Genomic DNA, 22,893 nt, shown 5'->3' on the forward strand with positions numbered 1-22,893 from the left:
TATTGCTCTTATAAACCTAGAAAGTTGCTAGAATAAGAGGATTTATGTTAACATGCATTTTGTGAAGGATGTGATGTGTGAAATTCAAATGTATGTGGTGATTTAGCAACTTCAGGTCCTCAGTAACTTCAATCCTCAGTAATTTGTCAGAAAATAACACGTCATTAGAAAAAGACCAAAAATGTGAGCCAATAATCTGGACATTCTGCAAAAATCTGTACAGTTGAGATGTATGCCATTATCTGGCATCTAACTGTATTGCATTTTTCAGAGTTATCTATACAGAGATCTTTCACTTGGTCTTAAACTAGAAAATGCATGATGTAGCAGTATACAGTAAGACATAAGGCTAACGTTGGAAGACTTCATAGAGAGTTTAATCCTGAAGTGAGCGAGGGGTCTGTGTGCATCAGCCATACTAGTTTTCATCAGATGGTCCTCTTTTCAGAGATTTAGAGTTAATGTAAATATACCCAACAACGGTACTGTTATTGAAATTCTAGCTAGTGTTCCTTCATTTATGTTGGACTGACATTTTTCCAATTTACTCTGCAGTACAGCAGTAAAATGTAACTGTGTGAAGTAGTTTAATTCTTTTCTAAATTGCAGTCAGCTTGTTTTAAAGATTTAAATATTTGGTTCCATTTTGCCAACACATCTGCACTGATGTTCACTAGCAGCACAGTGTTTACTAAAATGCCTGACCTCTTAACTGACAGAACAGGCTTACCCAGCTTAGCTAGGTTTATACACACAGCGTTCATAAGAATGAAACATCCTACCCTTTAGATTCTTTCAGGTAATCAAAATGTCTTTTAGTAAGCAGCCGTCTTGATTGCTTCTTTCATTATCATCCTCATTGCTCCCCTTTTTCCAGGTTTCTACATGGGGGTGGGTTTCATGTCAACTGTCGCCATCTCTCTTGATTCAATGCCACTCTCCTACTTTCTTCGACAGTCATGCCTATCTGTCACAGATCTTGCCTCACACAATCTATCCACCTCCTTGCTGGATACCGTCATTCCTTCTTGCCTTCCCCTTGTCTGTCCCAAATCTTATTCATCAGATTGTCTTCTGCTTTTCTGCACTTGACAAAACCACCACAATCTGTTCTCTTTGACCTTTTCTGCAAGTACAGCTGCTTTGACTTTTGCACTAATGTCCTCACTTCTTTATCTGTCCCAAAGTGTGCATCCTACCACCCATCTCAGGCACTTCATCTCCTTCATCTCTAGCTTAACTACTGTACCTTTACTGCCCAGGTTTCTGTACGATGCAGCAGTACTGGTTGCACCACTGTTTCGTACACCTTACTTTTCAGCTTCTTTGACATTCTTCTGTCATACAGTACCCTGCCACTATATGCCAGCTGATTGGAGCCCCTCGAATTCTTGCTTTGACTTCCTCATTCATACTTCCCTTCTTCTCTGTCACCCCTTCTGGATACTTGAAGCTGTTATCCTGTTCCACTATTTTCACTTCTATCTCAATTTTCACCTTCTTCTGATTTCCACCATTTGTTTTCATTAAAATTCTCTTATCTGTACTCAGTTTCATCGCATGTGCCTTTAGTTTTGCATTCTATTCCCCTAGCCTTTGCTGAAGTACTCACTCAGAGTCTGCCTGTAATTTCATATCATCTGCATACAGCAACTTTGTTGATCTGTCCCCGCCAACCATTTTGCTGATGTACTACATCATCATTATGAACAGCAGTGGGCTCAAAGCTGAGCCCGTATGCACACCATCTCATGCTGGGAACTCATCTGTGAGACCTAGCACTCGTACTTGAGATATTTGGCCTTGTACATAGCCTGCACTAATTTTACCAATGTTTCTGTGACTTCTAACCACTGTAGGACTGCCCAAATCAGCTTTCTAGGGGCCTTGTTATATGCTTTCTTCAAGTCTAGAAATGCCCATTTGGACTTTTTCCTCAACTCTAGCTTCTTCTAAACTATCTGTCTCACTGTAAACATCTGGTGGGTTGTGCTGCATCCTTATCTGAATCCAAACCGCTCATCTCACATCTTACTTTCCACTACTCTGTAGATTCATTTATTAATCATCCTCTCCAGAACTTTCATGCACTGTGACAGGAGTTTGATACCTGTCTGCTGCCTACAGTTGTGAACAGCCCCTTTGTTCTTGAACCCTGGCACTAGTATGCCTATTGTCTAGTCATCTGGAATATGCCTTCCTCTCCACACTGCTATAAGTTCCCCCAGAAGCTATTTCTCTTCTGTCTCACCCAACATCTTGACCATATCTACTGTGACCTCATCTGAACCTGGTGCTTTCTCTTAGTGCTGTTCTTAATTTTTCTAAGGTGCCCCCCCCTTCTTTCATCATTGGCTATGTGTGTAGCATTACAGTTTCTGTGGGGTTTTCCTCACTCAGAAGCTGCTGAAAATACTCCTACTATATGCTTTTGATTTTCTGTGGTTGGTGAACAGGATGTTGCTGGCATCCCTTACAAATGGTGTCTAACTACCTTCTTTATCTTTCTGTCTTTGCCTTGCAACTGATGGAATTTCTATGTGCTGCCTACTAAGTCACTTTCTAGAAGCCTGTAGAATGCCTATTATGCCTTGTTCCTTGCTATTGCAACTCCTCTGTTAGCTTCTTTGTTAGCTAACCTTTATTCCTTCTTAGCTTAGTACTTCTTTTCTATCTACAATTTTTTACTGCACTACTACTTTCCTTTGATGACTTCCTTGACTTCTGATTTCCACCAGAAGCTTTCCTTATGTACCTTGCTTCCATACCTGACTAGGCCGCATATCTGTTTTGCAATCCTCACACATATTGTTTTGAGGTTCTGACATTCTTTTTTCAACTCCACCTATTATTCCCTCTTCTTCCTGAGTTGCTACAGCAATGAGCATTTCCTTGAATTCTTGTGCTTTCTCTCCATTCAACTTCCAGGTCATCTGCCTAGTCTATGTTGACATTAGAGGCTTCTCTGACCACTGCTTGCAGCTGATTGTGGCAATCAGTGGTCTATGTTTCTTAACTCATGAATTTAAGGGTTACAGTTACATTGATAAAACTGCAAATAGTCCACTGACTTCAGAAGGAAAATTCTCTTTCAGCTACTACATTTCAGTGAATTGGTTGACAACACATTACCCCCAGATTTCCGACTGGCCAGGTAGGGACTGAAAAAAAAAAAAAAAAAAAAAAAAAAAAGGTCTTCTTTGGCTTTAATGTGGAACATCAGAGTTCCGCATTACACAGAAGTAGCTCTGTTTTGCAATGTTTTGATTGGCCCATATATACCGGTATACGGGCCAATCAAAAATCGCTAAACACGGAGCTACTTCTGTTTAATGCGGAACTGCAATGTTCCGCATTAAACAGAAGTAGCTCTGTTTTGTGATGTTTTGATTGGCCTGTATACCAGCATACAGGCCAATCAAAATCACTAAACACAGAGCTTCGTTTAATGCGGAACTTCCGCATTAAACACAAGAAGCTCCGTGTTTAGCGATTTTTGATTGGCCTGTATGCCGGTATACGGGCCAATCAAAAAAAAAAAAAAACAAAGCGGAGGCTGCCCGGGATTTAAACCGGCAGGGCGGGACTTGGGATCAGGCTGCTGATCTCGGGACAGTCCCGCCCAAATAGGGACATCTGGCAACCCTGCCCCTAACCAAAAGGAATGAATAGCTCTAAACCATCCACAACAGAATGGCATTTTTATGAGTTCTCTTTGTTATTTCACAATTCTGGATTTCTTTCAAGCTCTGTAAAATCAAAATCACAGTGTCTAAACTATAGCTCTGATATCATACCACTAAAACAGAGAAGCATTGCAAAGAGTTTAAACAGTTTATACTCATGAAAAATGAAGATCTAGTAAAAAGATTTGTGAAAAAAAAGAAATTGGAGTTTGCAGGTGAACATGATTCATATATTCATATATTCATATATATAGGTGAACATGATTCATATATATATTATGCGATGTGGGTGTGCAGCGTAGTTAGCCTTAGCTGTAGAGCAACAACTGTTCGGTTCTTGGCTGGGGTAGGTTCTGTGTGTATGTTCTCCCTCTCCCTCATGTGTTCCCTTTCCCTGGTGGGTTTCCTCTCCCTACTCGGTTTCCCCCCACATTCTAATCTCTGCCTCTGGTTTCAAAAAAACAGGATCTCGCTGAAGTAAGGCCTCCCGCTGAAACAAGAAGGATATATTTTTAGCTAATAAGAGGCTTATACAAATAGTTGATAAAGGTATACCACCTAAAAAAATGTTAAATCTGTCCTCCAGTCAGGTCAGATGGCCTGTGTGTTGAACCAGGTATCCACTTGTGACATAACCTCTTGCCCTCCTCTAAATGCAGGCCAGTATTGATATTCAAATAGATTAGTGTGAAGTAACAATGCCAGGCCTACATGTCTGGTAGGTGGTTATTACACGGAGTGAAGTTGAGGATATGCATCACATACATAACAGTTACATTTAGTTTACGACGGTTGGGTGAAAAGTATGATTTCTAATGGTTTAGCTAGGGAGGTCCCTGGGTCAAGTTGAAGACATTATGATATCTGCAATGTTGAACACAGTATTTTGAAGTTTTTCCTCTACAGAATTATACATTTCAATGCACAAAACTTGGAAAAGTCCTACTAATTTCCTTTAAACTGTATGAAACCAGAAACAGGACTGTGCATTAGCAGTACAAGAATCAAAATTATACAGTAACTGAAACTATTATAAAAAAATCAACTGAAAATAAAGAGCTTATTAGGTTATCAGCCAAGTGATGTTTACTAATGACAGTTTTGATACCTTTTTTGATTTTAGGATATCATCAGTGCGATGAGCAACAGTACAGCCACTAGTAAACCACCTGTAACTCTTCGATTAGTTGTTCCAGCCAGTCAATGTGGGTCACTGATTGGCAAGGGAGGATCCAAAATTAAAGAGATCAGGGAGGTAAGTGAAAAAGCACTGGCAAACACTGTGAAATGTGTGTTTCTTTCAGGGGGGCAGAACTTAGGGTGCCTTTTTAAGAAGGAAACCAAAGTGACCATACACTGTCCTGGGCAGCATATGAAGTCTTTGCAGATAAGGGTTCATGCTCGCAGAGACAATAAATGACAGTTCTACCACATATATATTTTTTTAAATGACAGCATATATTCTGTATATTCTAGGATATATTATGCTTCTAGATGTTTTCCTTACTGAGTTTAGGAAAGTCAAGAGCAGATGACACTGGAAAAGTTGTGGCATACATCAAAACGATGATCAGACTGTGTGAAGTTATGGATTCTTTCATTTGAGTTTTGAAGTATAATGTTTTTCCCAAATACAGCGGACAGATTACGATGCACATAATTTTAACCAGCCAGTTATGTCTTATTTAACTTCCATGCTGGATGTAGTTACTTAGTCTGAGGTATTTATAAATCACCTATACTTTGAGGAAGTAAATATTACCACCTCAGGTTTAGGGGTATTATTAAACTTCACAGTCAGTATCTTGGGGGTTGCTGTGTCTCTGATATAAAACAAATGCACATTTTGTTGCAGATGTATGTATCTCTCAGCTGAAGTCAAAGTTGGAAAATTATACTTTATCTTTTAACTTTTCTGCTCATATTTGATATTATGAGGATCATCCCTAATAAAAGCCCTTATACCACATTAACCACTGTAACTGATTTTTTATATAATGAGTGCACTGCTGGGGGGTGCTGGTGGCAGAAGGTATGTTAAAGACAGAACTATTAGAAGTCCAGTCACCCCAAGTATCCATGAAGTGTGTTCTTAGCAGTGTTTCTCCTATCCCTTGACATTCTTATTCATTAAAAAATACTGCACTTATGTGCACAGTGTGTCACATAGACTATATATGTACATTTATATGCAAACTGAGGGTTGTGACTGAGAATGGCTTTAACAGATTTTATTGCAAATGCATATAATATGTTAAAGCCATCTTTATTCAAATGTTATTTGTCAGGTAAGCCCACTGATAAGCAGATACATTTTTAATAAATATAATGGCAGCACACAAAAAACTTTCATTAGATGAGTTATGCAGCAGGCAAGGCCACACTCAAAGAAAACTCAGGACGTTAACTTTGCACGCCATCATCTTTACCATTGTGGTATGCTGCCTCCAATCCTGTCCTATGTTGTATCACCTTCATCTGTGTGTGGTTACTCTAACCTTTGGAATTTAATTCTTTATTTGACAGTCTTCCGCACTGAAAGATTATTTCGATAGAAATAGTTTTGCAATGTATATTACAATACAGCACATCTGGCATTTTAGTTGCACTAGTAAAGCAAGTATTTCCTTTCTTATGTCATGCATTTCCAACTGGTCTTTTGGTTTCTCCAGTCAATACAATTCTGAGTCTAGGTGAATATAAATAACAGTAAAGGTTCATTATTTCAGCAATGAACATGCATCCTCCTGCTTAACAACTCTGCAATAATCACTTCTGCAAGTCCCAAACTTCCAAAATAGTTTTGTTGAAAAGCTACAGGAAACTTGACTTTATTTCCAGTTGGTCATTTGGGTCCTCCAGTGACTGTGTGTAACAATGGCACTAGAGAGTGTGTGTGTGTGTGTGTGTGTGTGTGTGTGTGTGTGTGTGTGTGTGTGTGTGTGTGTGTGTGTGTGAGTGTGTCCTCAAAGCCTTCCCCAACTACAAAAATGTATTGTTATTTATGTTTTAACATATAATACCTCAATATAGAAACGTTTGTAAATCAATGAAATGACCTTTCATAAGATGACATGAATCCAGTTGCAGTCAGAAAACATTGTTTTAACTCATTCAACATCAGCATTAAATAGTAATTACTCTCAATATATTTATAGACTGCTTTAGAATAAACACTGCTAATCATTTACGGAATCTTGAAATTATAAATATAGTATAAATAATATTATTTATCAAACTGCATGATCGTCTTTCTAGATAATAACTTTATTTTTTACTGTCTTCTCCCTCCCTTTTAGAAATCGTCCTGTTATTTTCTTTTCTGTGTATTATCATATCTGTCTTGTTATTTGCCTACCTGTGCACTTGTGTGTGTCATTTTACTTGCTTCTGCTTATTTCTTACATCTTGTCATCTCTGTGCTGTTCATTCTTTGGTATTTTTCTTTTACTTTATATTCCTTGTCCATCATTTTCTTTTTTATCCCTCTTTTATTACCTATTTATGTGTCTTTTTTATTTACACAGTCAACAGGTGCTCAAGTTCAGGTGGCAGGTGACATGCTGCCCAATTCTACTGAACGTGCAGTGACCATCTCAGGGACCCCTGATGCAATAATCCAGTGTGTGAAGCAGATCTGTGTTGTCATGCTAGAGGTACTGTACACATGTAGATGTACTTCTCTTACTGTTTTGTGTGTTTTTGTGTTAGGATGTGGTACTGATGATCATAGAAAAATATAAACAAAAGAATGTGAAATGTCTCAGTACTTTAAAGATGATGGAACATGTTTTGTACACTGTAAACATTTCTGATTTGATAGAATTATTTTAAATGAGTAGGATTAGGATTTTTGAATGGTTATTTTTGAACTGCAATTTGCAACTTTAAGAATTCAAACACAAAGATCACATCCTGCACAATCAAAACAATATTGCTAACTAACTCTAGTTAATTGTCAAGTCTCATTTAAAATGTTTAAATATTCATTAGCATTTGTCCTAATTTCTGAAAGTTCTGAAGTTCTGAGATGAATACTGTGAACTCTGAATCCAAAACATGCGGTCATATTCTCAGCAGAATCTGCAGAAAGATAACCTAGGTTTACTTATGAAGCAAAATTCAGAAAGGTTACTACAATGGGTAAGCCCATTTTAGCCCTGGGGTAGCCATTTCCAGTTCAGATGTGGTGCAGCAGAGAGGTGGGCTGTCTCTATGGCTTACTGTAAATACAAATGAGGCATTCTGTGGGATCAGTCTCTTCTAAACAGCCATTTCCTCACCACCTGGAAATGCCTGCAGTAAGGAACTTGTGTAGTTGATTGAGTCAGAGAATCACTCGACTGCATAATTTACTTTGGCTTGCAATGTTAATAAGCGAGGCCACAAGTCTGCATTTACCCATTAGTTCTAATTGATGAGATCACTTTAGAGGTAACTGTTGGGGAGTTTAGTGGCAAGGATTAGTGGTAGTAGTGGGGTGTGCTTCTAGTTATGTATGTATGTATGTGGCTGTATGTGTGAATGTATGCAGAGGGACGAGCAGTTTCAGGCATGTGTGTCTGTGTATGTGTGTGACTGTGTCAGCCTGGGTGCTTGCAGTAGAAGGGTTAGTTAGGGGATAGGTGTGTGTGTGTTTGTGTGTGTATGCACGTATACGTTTATGTGCATATATGGTTGAATTGGTGAGAGTTTGTCCATGTGTCTGAATGTGTGCATGTGGGGGGATGTCCTACCTCAATATTCTCCTAGACTAACTAGCAGATACTGCAGTCCTGGGAGGGTGGGGAGCACTAGACACCAGAGGTACCTAAAGGCACTGAAACAATGCAAGTACAAGAGACTTTGCAGCTCAAAATGCTTGGCGTGGTGAGAACACTAGACACCAGGGATACTCTGTATCATGCCACAAAGGCACTTAAAACCTAACTGAAACAGATGGCAGCACAAAACATGTTGGGTGGGCTGAACTCTTAATGCCAGGGATTCTCTTACATATTACCTTAAGTCTTTGAAAAAAAAAAAGTTAAAGTGTAAAGGGGTGGGGAAATTTCAAATCCTCTACACCTGGCACACTCCCAGCTGCTTAGCAGACTGTTAGTTCTCTGCACCCCCACTAGACACTGGGGATACTTTTAACATTTTACCGCAAACCTTTGGGGGAAAAAAACAAGTTAAAGTCTGTGTATATATATGTGTGTGTGTGTGTGTGTGTGTGTGTGTGTGTGTGTGTGTGTGTGTGCGTGCATGCGCGTGAGGGGGTTCAAACCCTACACCCTTGTCAAACCAGATCCTTAACCCTCTACGTTAACTGAAAATGGTTTTGAGGACAGTACATATTGTAAAGTATAAGAAGTATAAACATTAATGTCTGGATTATCCACTAAATGCAGCAGTCCCTAAGTTACAAACAACAGGGCACGTATGAAAGGAAACAAGAGGAGCATATTGTCAAATCAGGGGGAGCAGATGGGGATGGGGTGTTGTACTTATAAGCAGGTGTGTTAAGTCTTTGGGCCAAAGCCTGAAGGAACACTAGATGACACCAAGGAGAATTTAGACTCACTTAAAATGTTAATAGAACAACAGGTCTAGCATCACAATGCACGTTAAGGACAATAAGAATAATGTAACTGTAACATCTGGCATTATTGACTGACTGTAGGGTATCTGTTATTTATGAGGAGCAGAAACAATCAAGATGCATCAGGGACATTCTGTTAACTCAGGGACAGGTAGGGTGTGTGTGTGTGTGTGTGTGTGTGTGTGTGTGTGTGTGTGTGTGTGTGTGTGTGTGTGTGTGTGTGTGTGTGTGTGTGTGTGTGTGTGTGTGTGTGTGTGTGTCACTGAGGATTGAAGTCATTAAATAAACATCTAAGTATGGTATGGATAAATTACAAAAAAGCATTTGACAGCATCCCACATTCATGGATAAAATAGTACTTACAGATGTGTAAGATATACTCTACACCAATTACATTACAGTGACCATAAAACAGTGGCAAACCACTTTGCAGTTAAGCCACGATAAAGGACAAATTATTATCCCAGGGATAAAAGTTCAAAGTAGAATATTCCAAGGTGACTCTCTGTCACCGCTGCTCTTTTGTTTTGCCTTTAACCCATTAAGCTTTCTACTGAACAGATTAGGTCATGGCTACAAGTGAAGAGACTTATCATTTCCTTTCCGTGGATAATTTAAAACTGTATAGCACTGTTCTCCCACTCCATAGCTAGAACCTGGAATAATCTCCCTCCTGCTCTGATTTCTGCCCCTACCTCTTCTCACTGTAAAAACTCACTTAGAACACACTTAAAGAATAAGTGGCTATGCCCATGTATTACATAAGTCCTCAAATTATAAAACCTCACTTCCTAATATACCTACTGTAATATATATTACAGTCTAGGTCTTTTCCTAATGCTGATTCAATTTGTATACTTATTCTGTTATTAACCATGTGTAACTATTTATTCCTGTATGTATAGGTCTTGTTATGTCTTCTGCTGTATACTGTATTTTAACATATTGTTTGAAAATTCTGTGTATAGTGTATTTTAACATTGTGTAAAATGTACTTACTGTGGAGCTTTTCTCCCCTGGCCTCCGCTGAAAATGGACCTGTGTCCAGTCGGACCATCCCAGTTAACAAATGTAAAATAAATAAATAAAATAAAGTATAGTTCATCTAATGAGGAGCTGAAAACACTGCAAGTAGTCCAAATTTTCTGAGATAATATACAAATGTCATTCGATCTTGTTAAATGTGCAAAAGCAACAATTAAAGCAGGACAGCTTCAGCATCAAGAAAATATCAATCTGGGACAGGAATGTGATATAAAGGAACTTGAGCAGGAGGGAGTGTATAACTATTTGGGAACTAACGAAGGATCAGCAATAAAACATGAACAAATGCAAACAAAACTCACTAAAGAATATTTTAAAAGACTAAGATTAATACTGAAACCAGCCCTGATATCTAGGAGCAAAGCCCAAGCTTTAAACCAATGTGATGTCCACAAAGTGATATTTTGTTATGTTGCCACTGTTTAATATTTGTCCTTTTAGTCTGTAATTATATGATATTTTTTTATAAAGTTAATGTTGCTGCATTTCTGACGTTGAAAGTGAGGCTACGGTTAATTTGCCAATTGTGAAGTCTGCCCACACTCCCATACTGACCATTACCATCTATTGAGACATATCTGTATGACCAATCTCACACTTGTTTATGCATTTTTTTTTTTAATATTTAAAGTTGGTCCCTACTTTAAGTTTAAAGAAAAAAGATCCCAAAGATAAGATGGTCCACAGGTTGCTCTTGTTGTATAAAATGATGGCCATCTCTTTGTTGATGTGCATTATAATACACAAGGGGAGAAATGCACATTATTTTATTCACTGTGTAGCAGCCATTTCCATTTTGCATACTTACTCAGCCTGCAAAGCTGCTGTAAGGAGATGACCCCCTGACTGTGGCCCAGATGACTCTGCTTTAGTTAGTAGCTCTGGTACTAGATGGCTCAGGCTGGGAGAGTGGGTGTGTTCTTTGTGGAGTGGAAGGAGGGAAAGCATACCACTAGAAGTATCACTGCAGATCCCTGAGGAAATCTGGGGACTCATGAGAGGGTGGTGTACTATGGAATCCGGAATCTTGGCTGAGACACATGTGGAGCAGATCCCACTTTATACCAGCCAATCAGTATGGGATGAAAGCATGAAGGGGTAAGGTATTAGCAACAAGCACACTCCAAAGCAGCAGTGTGACATTTCCCAAGCATCCGCAACTGCATTATCAGCCCCAGGCATCAGTCATAATTAGCATTAATGAGGCTAACATGGGTTTGGTATACCCAGTGGGCACACCTCTCAACTTCTTGAGCAAATAATTTGGACAAAGCCAAAAATAATGGGAGACAAAGGCTCAAAAAATAGGGACAGATGTTAAATACTGCTCTTTTGAACATATAAACATATAAAGTTGATAGAATAACAGATTTTGCATTAACATGCATTTTCTGAAGAATATGAAGTTTGAGACTCAAATGTCTGTTAGAATTTAATGACTTCAGTCCTCAATGATTAGCCAGAAAAAAAATTATGATGAACAGACCAAAAATATAAAGCAAAAATCTGGACAGTTGAGATGTATGCCAGTGGATGAGGACAGACCTGAGATCAGCTGTTGGTCAGCTATGGGGATTCAAAGAAGACCCCCCCCCCGAGTAAATAGTCCTACTTAATTTTTACATAATTCACACATGAAGGATGACACTAAAGGCCATGTCCAAGTAAGCTGCATGTTCACTCAGTACCTCAGCCAGGGATTGTTTTACTTCTTCAAAGAAAGCAGCGACATTTGAAAGGCAGGTTCTCTCTTTGGCTAGTCTTTATTGGCCATTGTTACCAGCATCTTTCTGAACTATTTCCATAATTGTTCCTGTCAAGCAGATTTACCTACAGTTATTGTGATGTGAAGTGACACCTGCACTGACTTTCTTTGCATATAGGAACCACGACTGCATGGCACAATAGTTCTTACACATACCTTCTCATTTTGAGCTGACTTAGGAAGAGTAATAAAGGTTTAACACAGGGTGTCCTGGATTCCATGCAGACAAACCTCTTAATTTTCAAACATTTCATAGAATGTTAAGATGTTTGCATATAATTTATATCTCCTTCAGAAAATGTTTGCTAATGTAAATCCTGTTATTCTGTTGACTTTCCAAGTTTATAAAAACAGTATATTTAAAACCTGCCCCTGATTTTGGGTATCTATCTCTCTATTATTTTTGGCTTTATCCAGAATTCTTGCAGTAAGAAGTTGAGAGGTATGCATAACAAGACATCACTTAGTATGTCATCTCAGCTCACTGAGCTGGTTGTTTGCAATTTTATTGACTGTGCATTTGGCGACATCTTCTGTCATGTAAGGTTTTCATTTCTTATTTTGTATATAGCATTCCCGTTTTCCTTGTAGGATGTTCTAGATTAAAATTTTCACATGGACGCTGTCAGACTATTTTATCTTTTGTTTTAAAATTGAAAATTCATGCAGATGTTGTGCTAAAACAAAAAGTCTGCAAATTAATAAACAGGTTTTGTGTATGTATGCATGTACATATATACCTTATGTATGTATGTGTGTGTGAGTGTGTGTATAGAAATCAAGGTTTGAAGTTATGCAAATTAAGTGAATTTTTATGGATTCTTTAAACTGCTTTTTTCCTTTCTCTTTCAAATATAATTGAGATTTAAAGTGAAATACTCACTGAGTAATTTAGTGTGTCGCTCATTTTAAAATAATTGTCTGTATCACTTGATCTGTATGTGTTTGCATGCACAATTTTGTTATAGAGTAGACAGACATTTTGTGTTTACATATAGGTGTATATACATACACACACACACACACACACACACACATATATATATATATATATATATATATATATATATATATATATATATATATATATATATATATATATAGATAGTTATATAGACATAGATAGCTAGTCAAGGGTTGTCTGTTGGCCTATTCAAGACCTTATCTGCAGGGGCTATTCAAGTAAAACTGAGACTGAACTAGATGTTTGTCAAAACTTTTCAAGAGGTTTGGTGACTTTGGGGTTAGTTATATCATTAGTGAAATATATGCAAACCTTCAACCCTCTCTTGTTTGATATCGTAGGCTTGACCAAATGAGTTTTGCTGAACTGGTCATCAGTGAAGTGAACCATATTTGTAGTTGTAATGCTTGACTATATGACTGTACAGTAGTTATTAAATATAAATTGTATTGCATATTTAATTTGAGTTTATATTTAATGTGTTTTAACTAATTTATGTTTTCCACTGTGCATTGATTTTTGCCTGTTCTCCTTTTTATTTCATTGATATTGGTCTTAATTGATGATGCTCTAATACTTTTTCTCCCTTTCCTGTCCTCTCCTAGTCTCCCCCGAAAGGTGCCACCATCCCTTACCGCCCAAAGCCCGCCACAACCCCTGTCATTTTTGCAGGTGGTCAGGTAAGAGCCGATCCTCTGGCAGCCTCCACAGCCAACCTCAGCCTCTTGCTGCAACACCAGCCTCTGCCTGTTAGTTCACTCAGGTTTTCTCACCTTTATCACTTGCATGCTCTCACCCTAGTCATCCAGCTCCAGGGTCTCAGAAAAGTATAGCAGAACTGTTCTTAGCAAGAAAAACATCGGTACACATGCATGTATATCGTTAGTTATGCTGGAACAAACATATTCCATGAGGCAGCGTTACTGAATATTGTTTTCTTCTAGATTGATTTGTCAGTGACTATTTTGTGTTAAAATACTTAAGTACTCTTATATGCACTTTGGGGTTTGCAGCTCTTTGTCTTTTTCATTGTTAACCAAGTTCAGATGATAAAATGCACTGGTACTATTTGAGTTTGTCAGTAACAGTGAGAAAGACAGTAACAGAGGTAAATACAAAGTTCGCTGCCTTGTGTGACTTCATGACAAGTCTAAATAAGCCTTCAAAAATTTTCAAATGTGGCTGACAAGAAAACAAAAGGATCAGTCCTAGAGAGCTAAAAGAATAATGTGTGCCATACATATGTTTCAGGATTGTGAAAGATATTAATGTAAAAAAATAAAATAAACAGCACAAGTTATGTTAGAAATATATTAATGTGAAAAAATAAACTGTAGTACTTGGCCCAACTGGCAAATATGAGAATTCAAAAACTGATAACCTGCATGTACTACATTATTTCTTTAAAAAAGGTTGCTATACAGCGTTTTGCAACCAGGAACCAAATACTGAACAGTTAAGTGCAAGAAATTATTCATATTAAAACACGGCTCTTCTATGCTTTGAGACCCTAGAGCAAGCACTTTGCCATTCCATTGAATGTGTGGCTAATAAACTGATCAATTTCTCTCACAGCAAAAAGGTTACTGATAAGTCAGCAAGGGAGAACAGAACTATGGCGGTGTGGTCACTGATTGTGTTCAAATGGTGACAGCATGGTCACTGACTGTGTTCTTGTAGTGACTGCATGGTCACTAGTTGTGTTCAAATGGTGACCATGTATCCATGCAGCATGAGAATGAACAAATCCACTTTAATTCTGTAATGTGTCTTGTGACGTGATATTTTTGTTTTGTCTTTGATTTTCATAGTATAGGTCTCAACTGCTGTTCACAAGGAAGGACGATATGGTTGTCTGAAAGGCTAAGCTGATGTATATTACTTCTGTGGAAATAACTGTTTGTGGGTATGCTTTACATTCTAAGGGCCTTCAGCAATGGTGTTGAAATGATTACAAAGTCTTCTGACTAAGGTACATCCATGAATACAAATAGTTTAAACCCGATTTGAGGTTCTATACAATATTGCTGATCCAAACAGTAGTAAAGAGCTGTTTAAGGAAAAAAACACAAAATAATAAAAGCAATGCTTTTTTCACAGGAGGAAAAGTCCTTTTCTTTGCCTCCAGTGCCTCCTTCCTAATTATAATTAGCCATCACAGCCCCAGCACCAACCTACTCATGTGTTAAACCTAACCCTAACCCTGCCCCTAACCCTGACCCTACTCATTATGTTACTAAAAACCCTTTCCCTAACAGTACCACCACACAAAAACAAAAGGACACAGAACACACACTCAAAACATCAAACATGCAAAACAGCAAAACTATCCCATTACCTAACCTTACCCTCATCCTAAAATCTGTGAACTGTCACATACACACGACTCACTATAATCTTTTCAGTCAAACATTCAACTTCATAAGTCTACGAACAAACACTATAAAAACTGAGCTTTCTATATTTTGAGCATTCAGTCAAATGAGATTTCAACTTTTGAGCATTCAGTGTTTTTACCGCTAAAATAACTTTTCAACCATGTGCTTTCGACATTTGTAACAATAATCGATGATGGAACATAAGAATGTTAATTATTCACATTTTCCAGAACTATGACAGTTTCTGTCAACTCTTTACTGCCTCAAGATGCATACGCAGCTTCTATGATTTGGCACTGTTCTTTACTGGTCATATGTGCCAGACTTGTTACAGATAACCTGTCTCACTTAAAGAATCCATTTTATTGTGAGCAAGTGAGATTATATTATTCTGCATAGATAATGGCCCAAAATACAAATTTGTAATTGTTTTCATATTTGAAGGCCAAAGTGTTCATGCAAATTAATCTGTAAACTCATGGAACCTATTTTCTGTTAAACTGCAACAGTAAAATTGACTAGTACACCTTTACTGTCCTAAATCTACTGCTATTACCCATGTTTTTCTCCCAACTGGCATTTCTTTTTCACAATGGGCAATTATCAAATTGCTTATCAAAACATTCTTTGATTTATCTGTGTCATTTATCTTAAGTTACACTTTTTTGCCCCTTCTGTCTGTGCTCCAAATATTCTAAAGCTGTCCAGCATTCTAACTAATCCTCATCTAGGCAAATGCATTAAATTTGGCACGTAACACCAACACTATCCTTCAAACACTATACCATGCTGTAGAAGGACAAAAGGAAACACTGTCCACTCAGAAGTGTTATCTTCACAGGGCCTGATACAAGATTGTGAATTACATGAAATGGTACCAGTTTTACTGTTTCAAATGTCAAAATTATTTTTCACCTGGAAGATGTGCATCTATCCAATAATGTTACAGAAGTAACTTCAGTTTAAGATTTTACATATTGGGGCATTATGTCTGCATTTATTTAAATGTTTTGGTTCATTTAATTGCATTAATTCATATTTTGATGCCTACTTTGTCCTAGTTTGGGGCTCAGGGAAGCTGGATCCAGTCTTGGAAGCAATGTGTGTCAAGGGGCCAGTCCATCTTAGAATACAAATACTTTTATACATATGCACCTATGGGCAATTTAGAAGATCATTAATTTACCCATATGCTTCTGGAATATGAGGCGAAACCAGAGACCCCAGTAAAAATGCAGAGATAGGTAGGATATGCACAATTTGTAAAAATATACATTTTAGTTGAAAGTGAAGAGTTTTTTTTTTTAAATTTCTCCTCATCTATACATTCTGTTGTGAAAGGGAGAAACCTGACATTCTGACTGCTGCACTCCTATTTTAATGTAATTAAAACATGGAAAACAAAATAGCATCACATAAGCAATGTTCTTTCAATGCTTATGTGTTAATGAAGAACTGAAGACCACAGTAGAGAATCTCAACCAAAATTGTTTTACAGATCTTTTCCCAAAGAACATATTTAACTATCACGTGAAAATAATTTAAAATCATTGCAATCATTACTGCAAACGTTTTTTTTTTCAAGGCCACAACTACTCTAACTGAAAAACATTTTTTTCTTCAGCTTGATATTATCCTTTATTTGTATATAAACCTGGCCACTGAAAATATTAACTCAGTGTAAATATATGGATCACCTCTGGCATAAATGAAGGATTTGATCTTAAAGGCACCCTTTCCTTATGGAAAACTGTGTTAGGCTCCTTACACATTATGGCATATAACTCAGAAACCTTTCAACAAGAAGTAATAGCCACTAGAAAAAAAAATCTTGGACAAAAATTCAGGTCAATTGACTGGTTCAAATGGAAGTAAAGTCAGTTCCATAAAACAAAATGTTGACCCCAAACAGGAGCCTCTGGATTTCAAGGAGCTCTTAAATGAAGAGTGCTTTTTAGATTCCGCTTGACAAAAGCATTTGGGTCTAAAAAAATTCCATGTTCAAGCAGGCTGATAAGGTGTAAAGGTATACTTTATTAGTTGAGCAAGCCAGTCTTGCATTAAATGATGACAATAAACAGGGACGTTTGGTGCAAGAATTGAGGTAAAATAGTAAAAATCTCTGATCTCTGCAGTGAATACTTTTACTATAAAGAAATCTTTGCTGGTAGAAAAAGAGCAGTTTTCGAATATTTGATTTACTGATGAGCATGTCTATGCTAAAAACAAACAAAAAATACAAACAAACAAAAAAAAAAACAAAAACAAAAGAAAGATCCAAGTGGAAAGTTATTAAAATCTTTGGGTAGTTTTGAAGCTGAGGCTACTATGGTGCATGTCGATAGAGGCATAATGAGCACAGAGCTGTCAGAGTAGGGGGCCAAGAAAATATCTTTTTGGAGTTAATTTATTCAGAGCTCCAAGCAGGGAACAGAAAAACTGATAGCATGAGCTCCATATTCAAGGCTTAATGGAAATTAGTAATACCAAGCACAAGGATGTGGAAAATGTGTTAATAATGCACTGTTATTCTATCTTAAGCTTGGAGCAGAAGAATAAAAGTCTAAAGGTGAAACTGCTGACATTGGAAACACATCTCAAATCCTAAACTTAAAAGGCCCTTCTTGGTTCGTTTTGAAACATATACAGAAAACAAAGGTTCTTAGCTCTATTATGGAAGCTGGTGAAACAAGTAAAAGTAAATGATTCACAGGTTTGCAGACCATGATTATTCAGTGCCATCAGAAATAGCTTCAGTTTAAATTGAATTACCCTCCAGTAAGGATTATCTTCCCACTGAGGTTAAGAGCTTTTTGGACACTCAAGAGACTGGGAAGGTGTTGGGGGAGTATCAGCCTGCTGAAAATGATGATGATCTCTCAGATACAAAGTCACTTCCCTATGCAATTTGCAGAAAAACATGCAGTGCCGGACTGCCTGTCCTTTCCAAAGCAAGGATACTGACAAGACAAAGTACTACCCTCTCACCAGGAAAAGGAGATAAACTCCAGCAGGTATAATAACATTTGGATTATACTGTTTTCCCCTCTTTTGAATTTGTATTTTCCTTTCTTTCAGTGACTGCTGCCTGCATAAATTCGATACAAATGACTATATGTCTGCAAACCTGACTGAAAAAAGTAATAGATATATTTCTGTTTGCTTTTGGAGGGACTGCAAAGTTGGTCTTTTATATAGTACAATATTACAGTGTTACTGTTCGTATTAACAGAAATGCAAGTAGTTCAGCATACTTGTTTTGTAAAAAGTGTATCAAGCTGGCTGTTTAATTTTTGTTTTATTCTAGGTGAATAAAAAAGTATTTCTATATAACAGATGTTATATTAACTGTTACGGGAAGGAGTTTTTAAATATCAATAGTCAGTAATTTGCATGTATATATTATTCTACAGGAGGCTGCTGGGGGTAGACGACATTTGCTTGCTAAAGCACCAAATGAATTGTGCATAGTATCATGAGTATGATGTAACTGAGCAGGTGGGTGGTCCCAGATAACAAACTGTATAAATAAATTGTCCCAGTCCCCTTCAGTAAACACACATCACACCGAATGACATTTGACGACATTTATTAGACTTCCATAACATAACTTTGATAACCAATATTTATTAATTACAACTGAACATATTACATCTGATTTTAATCATAGCATAAACATCCATGTAATATTAATCAGGACAGTGTAATCTCACTCATCCTGACCCAGTAAGCAGCATCCATACCTCCACTCACATACTTTACTTATGAAGCAGCATCCCACCACTCACTTCATAGTTACACATCCAACCAAATAAGTCAGGACAGCATGATCTTACTCATCCTGACCCAGTAAGCAGCATCCATACCTCCACTCACTTACTTTACTTATGAAGCAGCATTCCACTGCTCACTTTATATACCACCACTCACTTCATATGCCATTTATTGAATTACACATCCAACCAAGTAAGCATCGTCATTACCTCCACTTGCTTATATTTACCACTTAATCCAACACTAGAGGGGGAACAGAAGAGGGCCAGCCTGTCTCTCTTCTCTGCCCAAAACCTGACCAGGCTGTTCCCCCTCTCTCCTACCAGAATTTTAACAACCTAACCACCCATACAAAAAGGAAGGGGTAGTTCAGCCAAACATCATTCAGTGTACCCATCTTCCCTAAACCCAACTGGATTCCTATCAGCAATCCCAAAAGCCCTGTCATGAGCACCAAAAACCACCACTTCACTAACAGCTTAACCAGTGATCCCTCTCTCAATTCTAAAATAACCATATATTTGCATAATTTCTGTATATTAACTAACTTCTCACTCATTCCAACTACCAATATTAACCTCATAACTGAGCCCTGGGACATTACCTACCCTAGGCACACCAAACATTACCAATGCCACGTGAAACCATGCAAGGGCAATTGCCTACCATCATCCTAACAGCAGCCCTATATCAAAGTCCAAAAGCAATCCTGCCATCTCTCCAACTATGCAGTACAAGTGTAGCACATAATGACCATCCCCAGCTTTTGTTTGTAACTTTGAATGTATACTTTTTTTTTGGAGCTTTTCTCCCCAGGACTCCATTGAAAACGGGTTCATTATGGCCCAATGGACTATCCTGGTAAACCAACTGCAATAAATAAATAAATAAAATAAATAAATTGTTGACCCTCAAAACACTTTCAGAATAACTAAATACTGTCATAACATAAATGCCACAGAAACTGTAATCCCCTAAGCTCCATATCCCTACACCAATCTCCACATCAAAGCCCATCTTGCCAATAGTCAAAGTCCATCCTTCTTCCCTCTCAACCAACCCTGACCATTCAAACCAGTGACCACTAATCAAATTAATTCACTCAACCTTGTCATTCATGCAATGGAAGTAGTCATAGCTACATCCTCCAAAAACAACTAAACTGACTTAACTTGCTCCCAAGCATATCAATTAACTAAATCTTTCCATCAAAATTCATCTCACTGACTGCTGTAACCCACCACCGAAGTAAGTTAGCCTCACCCTACTGTATGCTTGACTTATAAAGAGGTGCCCCAAACTCCTGCAGCAAGCCTTTAACCTTAATGCAATGCGATACATCTACGCAAACAGAAAACACAACCCATCCCACAGCCAACATGCACAACTGAAGTGAGCCATAATCTCCAACACTCACTAAATGTAATCAATGTTAACTTGAAATGCCAAATACTCAGCATCCCCAATTGTCCCTCCGTCCTATCATCCACCAAACCACAAACAAGCCCCGCAAACCCAAACTCTCCTATAAAATGTGTAAACAAAATGCAAATCACCATGGGAAACCCTATCCATCTGCCACAAGGGCCATCCCAGAGAATTAACCCAAAGGCAACACAATTCTGGTAGAAAACCCCCTACAAAGCAACCCACTTAAACAGGCTGACATGCAACTTCAGAAACCCTTAAGTCCCTGAAAAAGACACGTTTGAAACAAAGCACCCATCTCATATATATATATATATATATATATATATATATATATATATATATGTGTGTGTGTGTGTGTATATATAACAAATGAAAATTAACTATTCCTCATAACAACACCCACCAAGTAACAATACTGCCAACATATCTGCATAGCCTTGCCAAGGGACCACAGAAACTCAACTACCAAACCCACAACATGCAATCAAATCTCACATTGTTATGACTCCATCGCACCTGCAGACAACCCCCAAAGTCATCATAAACAATCCCCGAACCTGCTGCTTCACTCTGCCCATCATATATCTCATCCTCACTCATCCTCACACTAACACTGGCTCTGATATGCTTTAAGAGTCCCTAAGAATGTAGCATTACCTGTGACCTCCCCATGCCTCCTCCGATTGGCGGAGAACCCACCTCAGCAGAATCCGCCCCGAAGCCAATCCACTTCCTTTCAGCCATTAACAGATGCCCACTCTGCACTTCTCCATCTGCAACTTCATCACTGATGGCCACTGTGCGCCTCATCTGTGAACTCACTCTGTGAAGCTCCAGCAATCAAAAACCCTGTTGTAGCAAACTCCCTCACCTGATAAGACCACTTTTTTCGGACCACCAACCGATATGCAGTCTGCACCAGCACCACCTGTGACCTCATTGCTTTGCACTCCAACAGCTGTATCCCCCATTGTAGTACCACAATCTGCAAGGAAAAACAAATGTAAATCATCTGAAATACATAAAGCACATTTGACAACAACCTACCCACCCACTGAATGTCCTCAGTAAATCCATCTTCCCGTGCCATATCTAAGGCTGTATAACTACTTTGGCCCAAAACATCTTACCTTTGTAGTACTGATTATTACCACATTCTCAATTGCAGGGTCTTTATCTGGGCAATGGAGTGCTATGCCTGCCATACCCTCCTCCCACGGTCATTAGAAGACATAATGCTTTCTTTGTGTAGCATGTAGTGAAAATGTGTACATGCCTACCCTGCCAACAGGATCACATACAGACTCCTAATGTTGTGACTTCAAACCAAAATAACTTCATGACATGCAGCAAATAGACCATAATCATGCAATCGAGACATGTCCCAGCATGGCCTGGCCACGAGGCAACCTCGTCACCCTCACAATTAAACCAAATTTAATTCATACCTCTCCACCTCGTAAGGGATGGAACCCAACCAAACTCGACCATAACACAGTTTGCCCTTGAGAATGGATGAAGCCTGGACAAAATTTTCAGTGGGAGACAGGCCCAAAACAGGGACATGTTTTAGGTATCACTCTTGTAAACGGATAGTCGCTAGACTCTCCAGTCCGGTGCTATCTCACATTTTCTAGGATATGATGTCTGAAACTCAATTATTTTCTTACCATTTAGTGACTTCAGTCCCGTCATACATGCCTGAAAATCAGCAATTTCATGAGAAAGTGACCCAAATTGGCTACAAATATGTAGACATTCTGCAAAGTCTGCACTGGTGAGAAGGATGACCCGAATACACTCCCCCAGCCATCCCAACTCTCAAAGGTGGCCACAATCATGCATGAGAAGGAAGGAAGTAAAAAAAAAAAAAAAAAACTTAAAAAAGTCAAAACCTTAAACAAAATCACTTGCTTAGTACCACCAAGCCTCCTGTACCCAAAATTACCTAATCTCTGAATACCTGCAGTTCATCTTGGACATAAAACTTGTCATAGCAAGTTCATGCCAAAATGTGATCCCCTTACCCAGCTACACATGCCTAAACCTCGTAAGCCCCTCCCCTTTTACTTCATTTCCTCACAATCCTCCCTCCTTCCCATTTAACCCTTTCACTCCCCCACCGTCTCAAGCTCCCACTAATATATTCATCTAACCCCCTTCTAAAGATGACACTGTTCAAACTGATTTGTTACCAAACCTCATTAATTACATTTTAAGTTATTCACTTATGTCTTAGAAGCAGGTTATCTGTATATAATAAAAGG

The 22,893-nt window shown here is 38.2% G+C and overlaps 1 protein-coding gene across 12 annotated transcripts in view; it reads left to right on the forward strand.

The window, feature by feature from the left end:
• The window catches only part of PCBP3 (poly(rC) binding protein 3), a 964,963-nt gene that overhangs the window by 813,809 nt on the left and 128,261 nt on the right, over positions 1-22,893 (forward strand). For 10 of the 12 annotated variants that reach the window (XM_044075910.1, XM_044075913.1, XM_044075912.1 and 7 more), the window contains 3 exons: positions 4,810-4,941; positions 7,214-7,342; positions 13,649-13,792. In XM_044075910.1, coding sequence (XP_043931845.1) covers positions 4,810-4,941; positions 7,214-7,342; positions 13,649-13,792 — 405 coding nt within the window. The remainder of the gene's footprint in view (positions 1-4,809; positions 4,942-7,213; positions 7,343-13,648; positions 13,793-22,893) is intronic. The other 2 variants (XM_044075918.1, XM_044075919.1) reach the window with 1 other exon arrangement.

This window comes from Protopterus annectens, chromosome 6.part1 (genome assembly GCF_019279795.1).
Source record: "Protopterus annectens isolate FY-2018-M chromosome 6.part1, PAN1.0, whole genome shotgun sequence".
Lineage (NCBI taxonomy): Eukaryota > Metazoa > Chordata > Ceratodontiformes > Protopteridae > Protopterus > Protopterus annectens.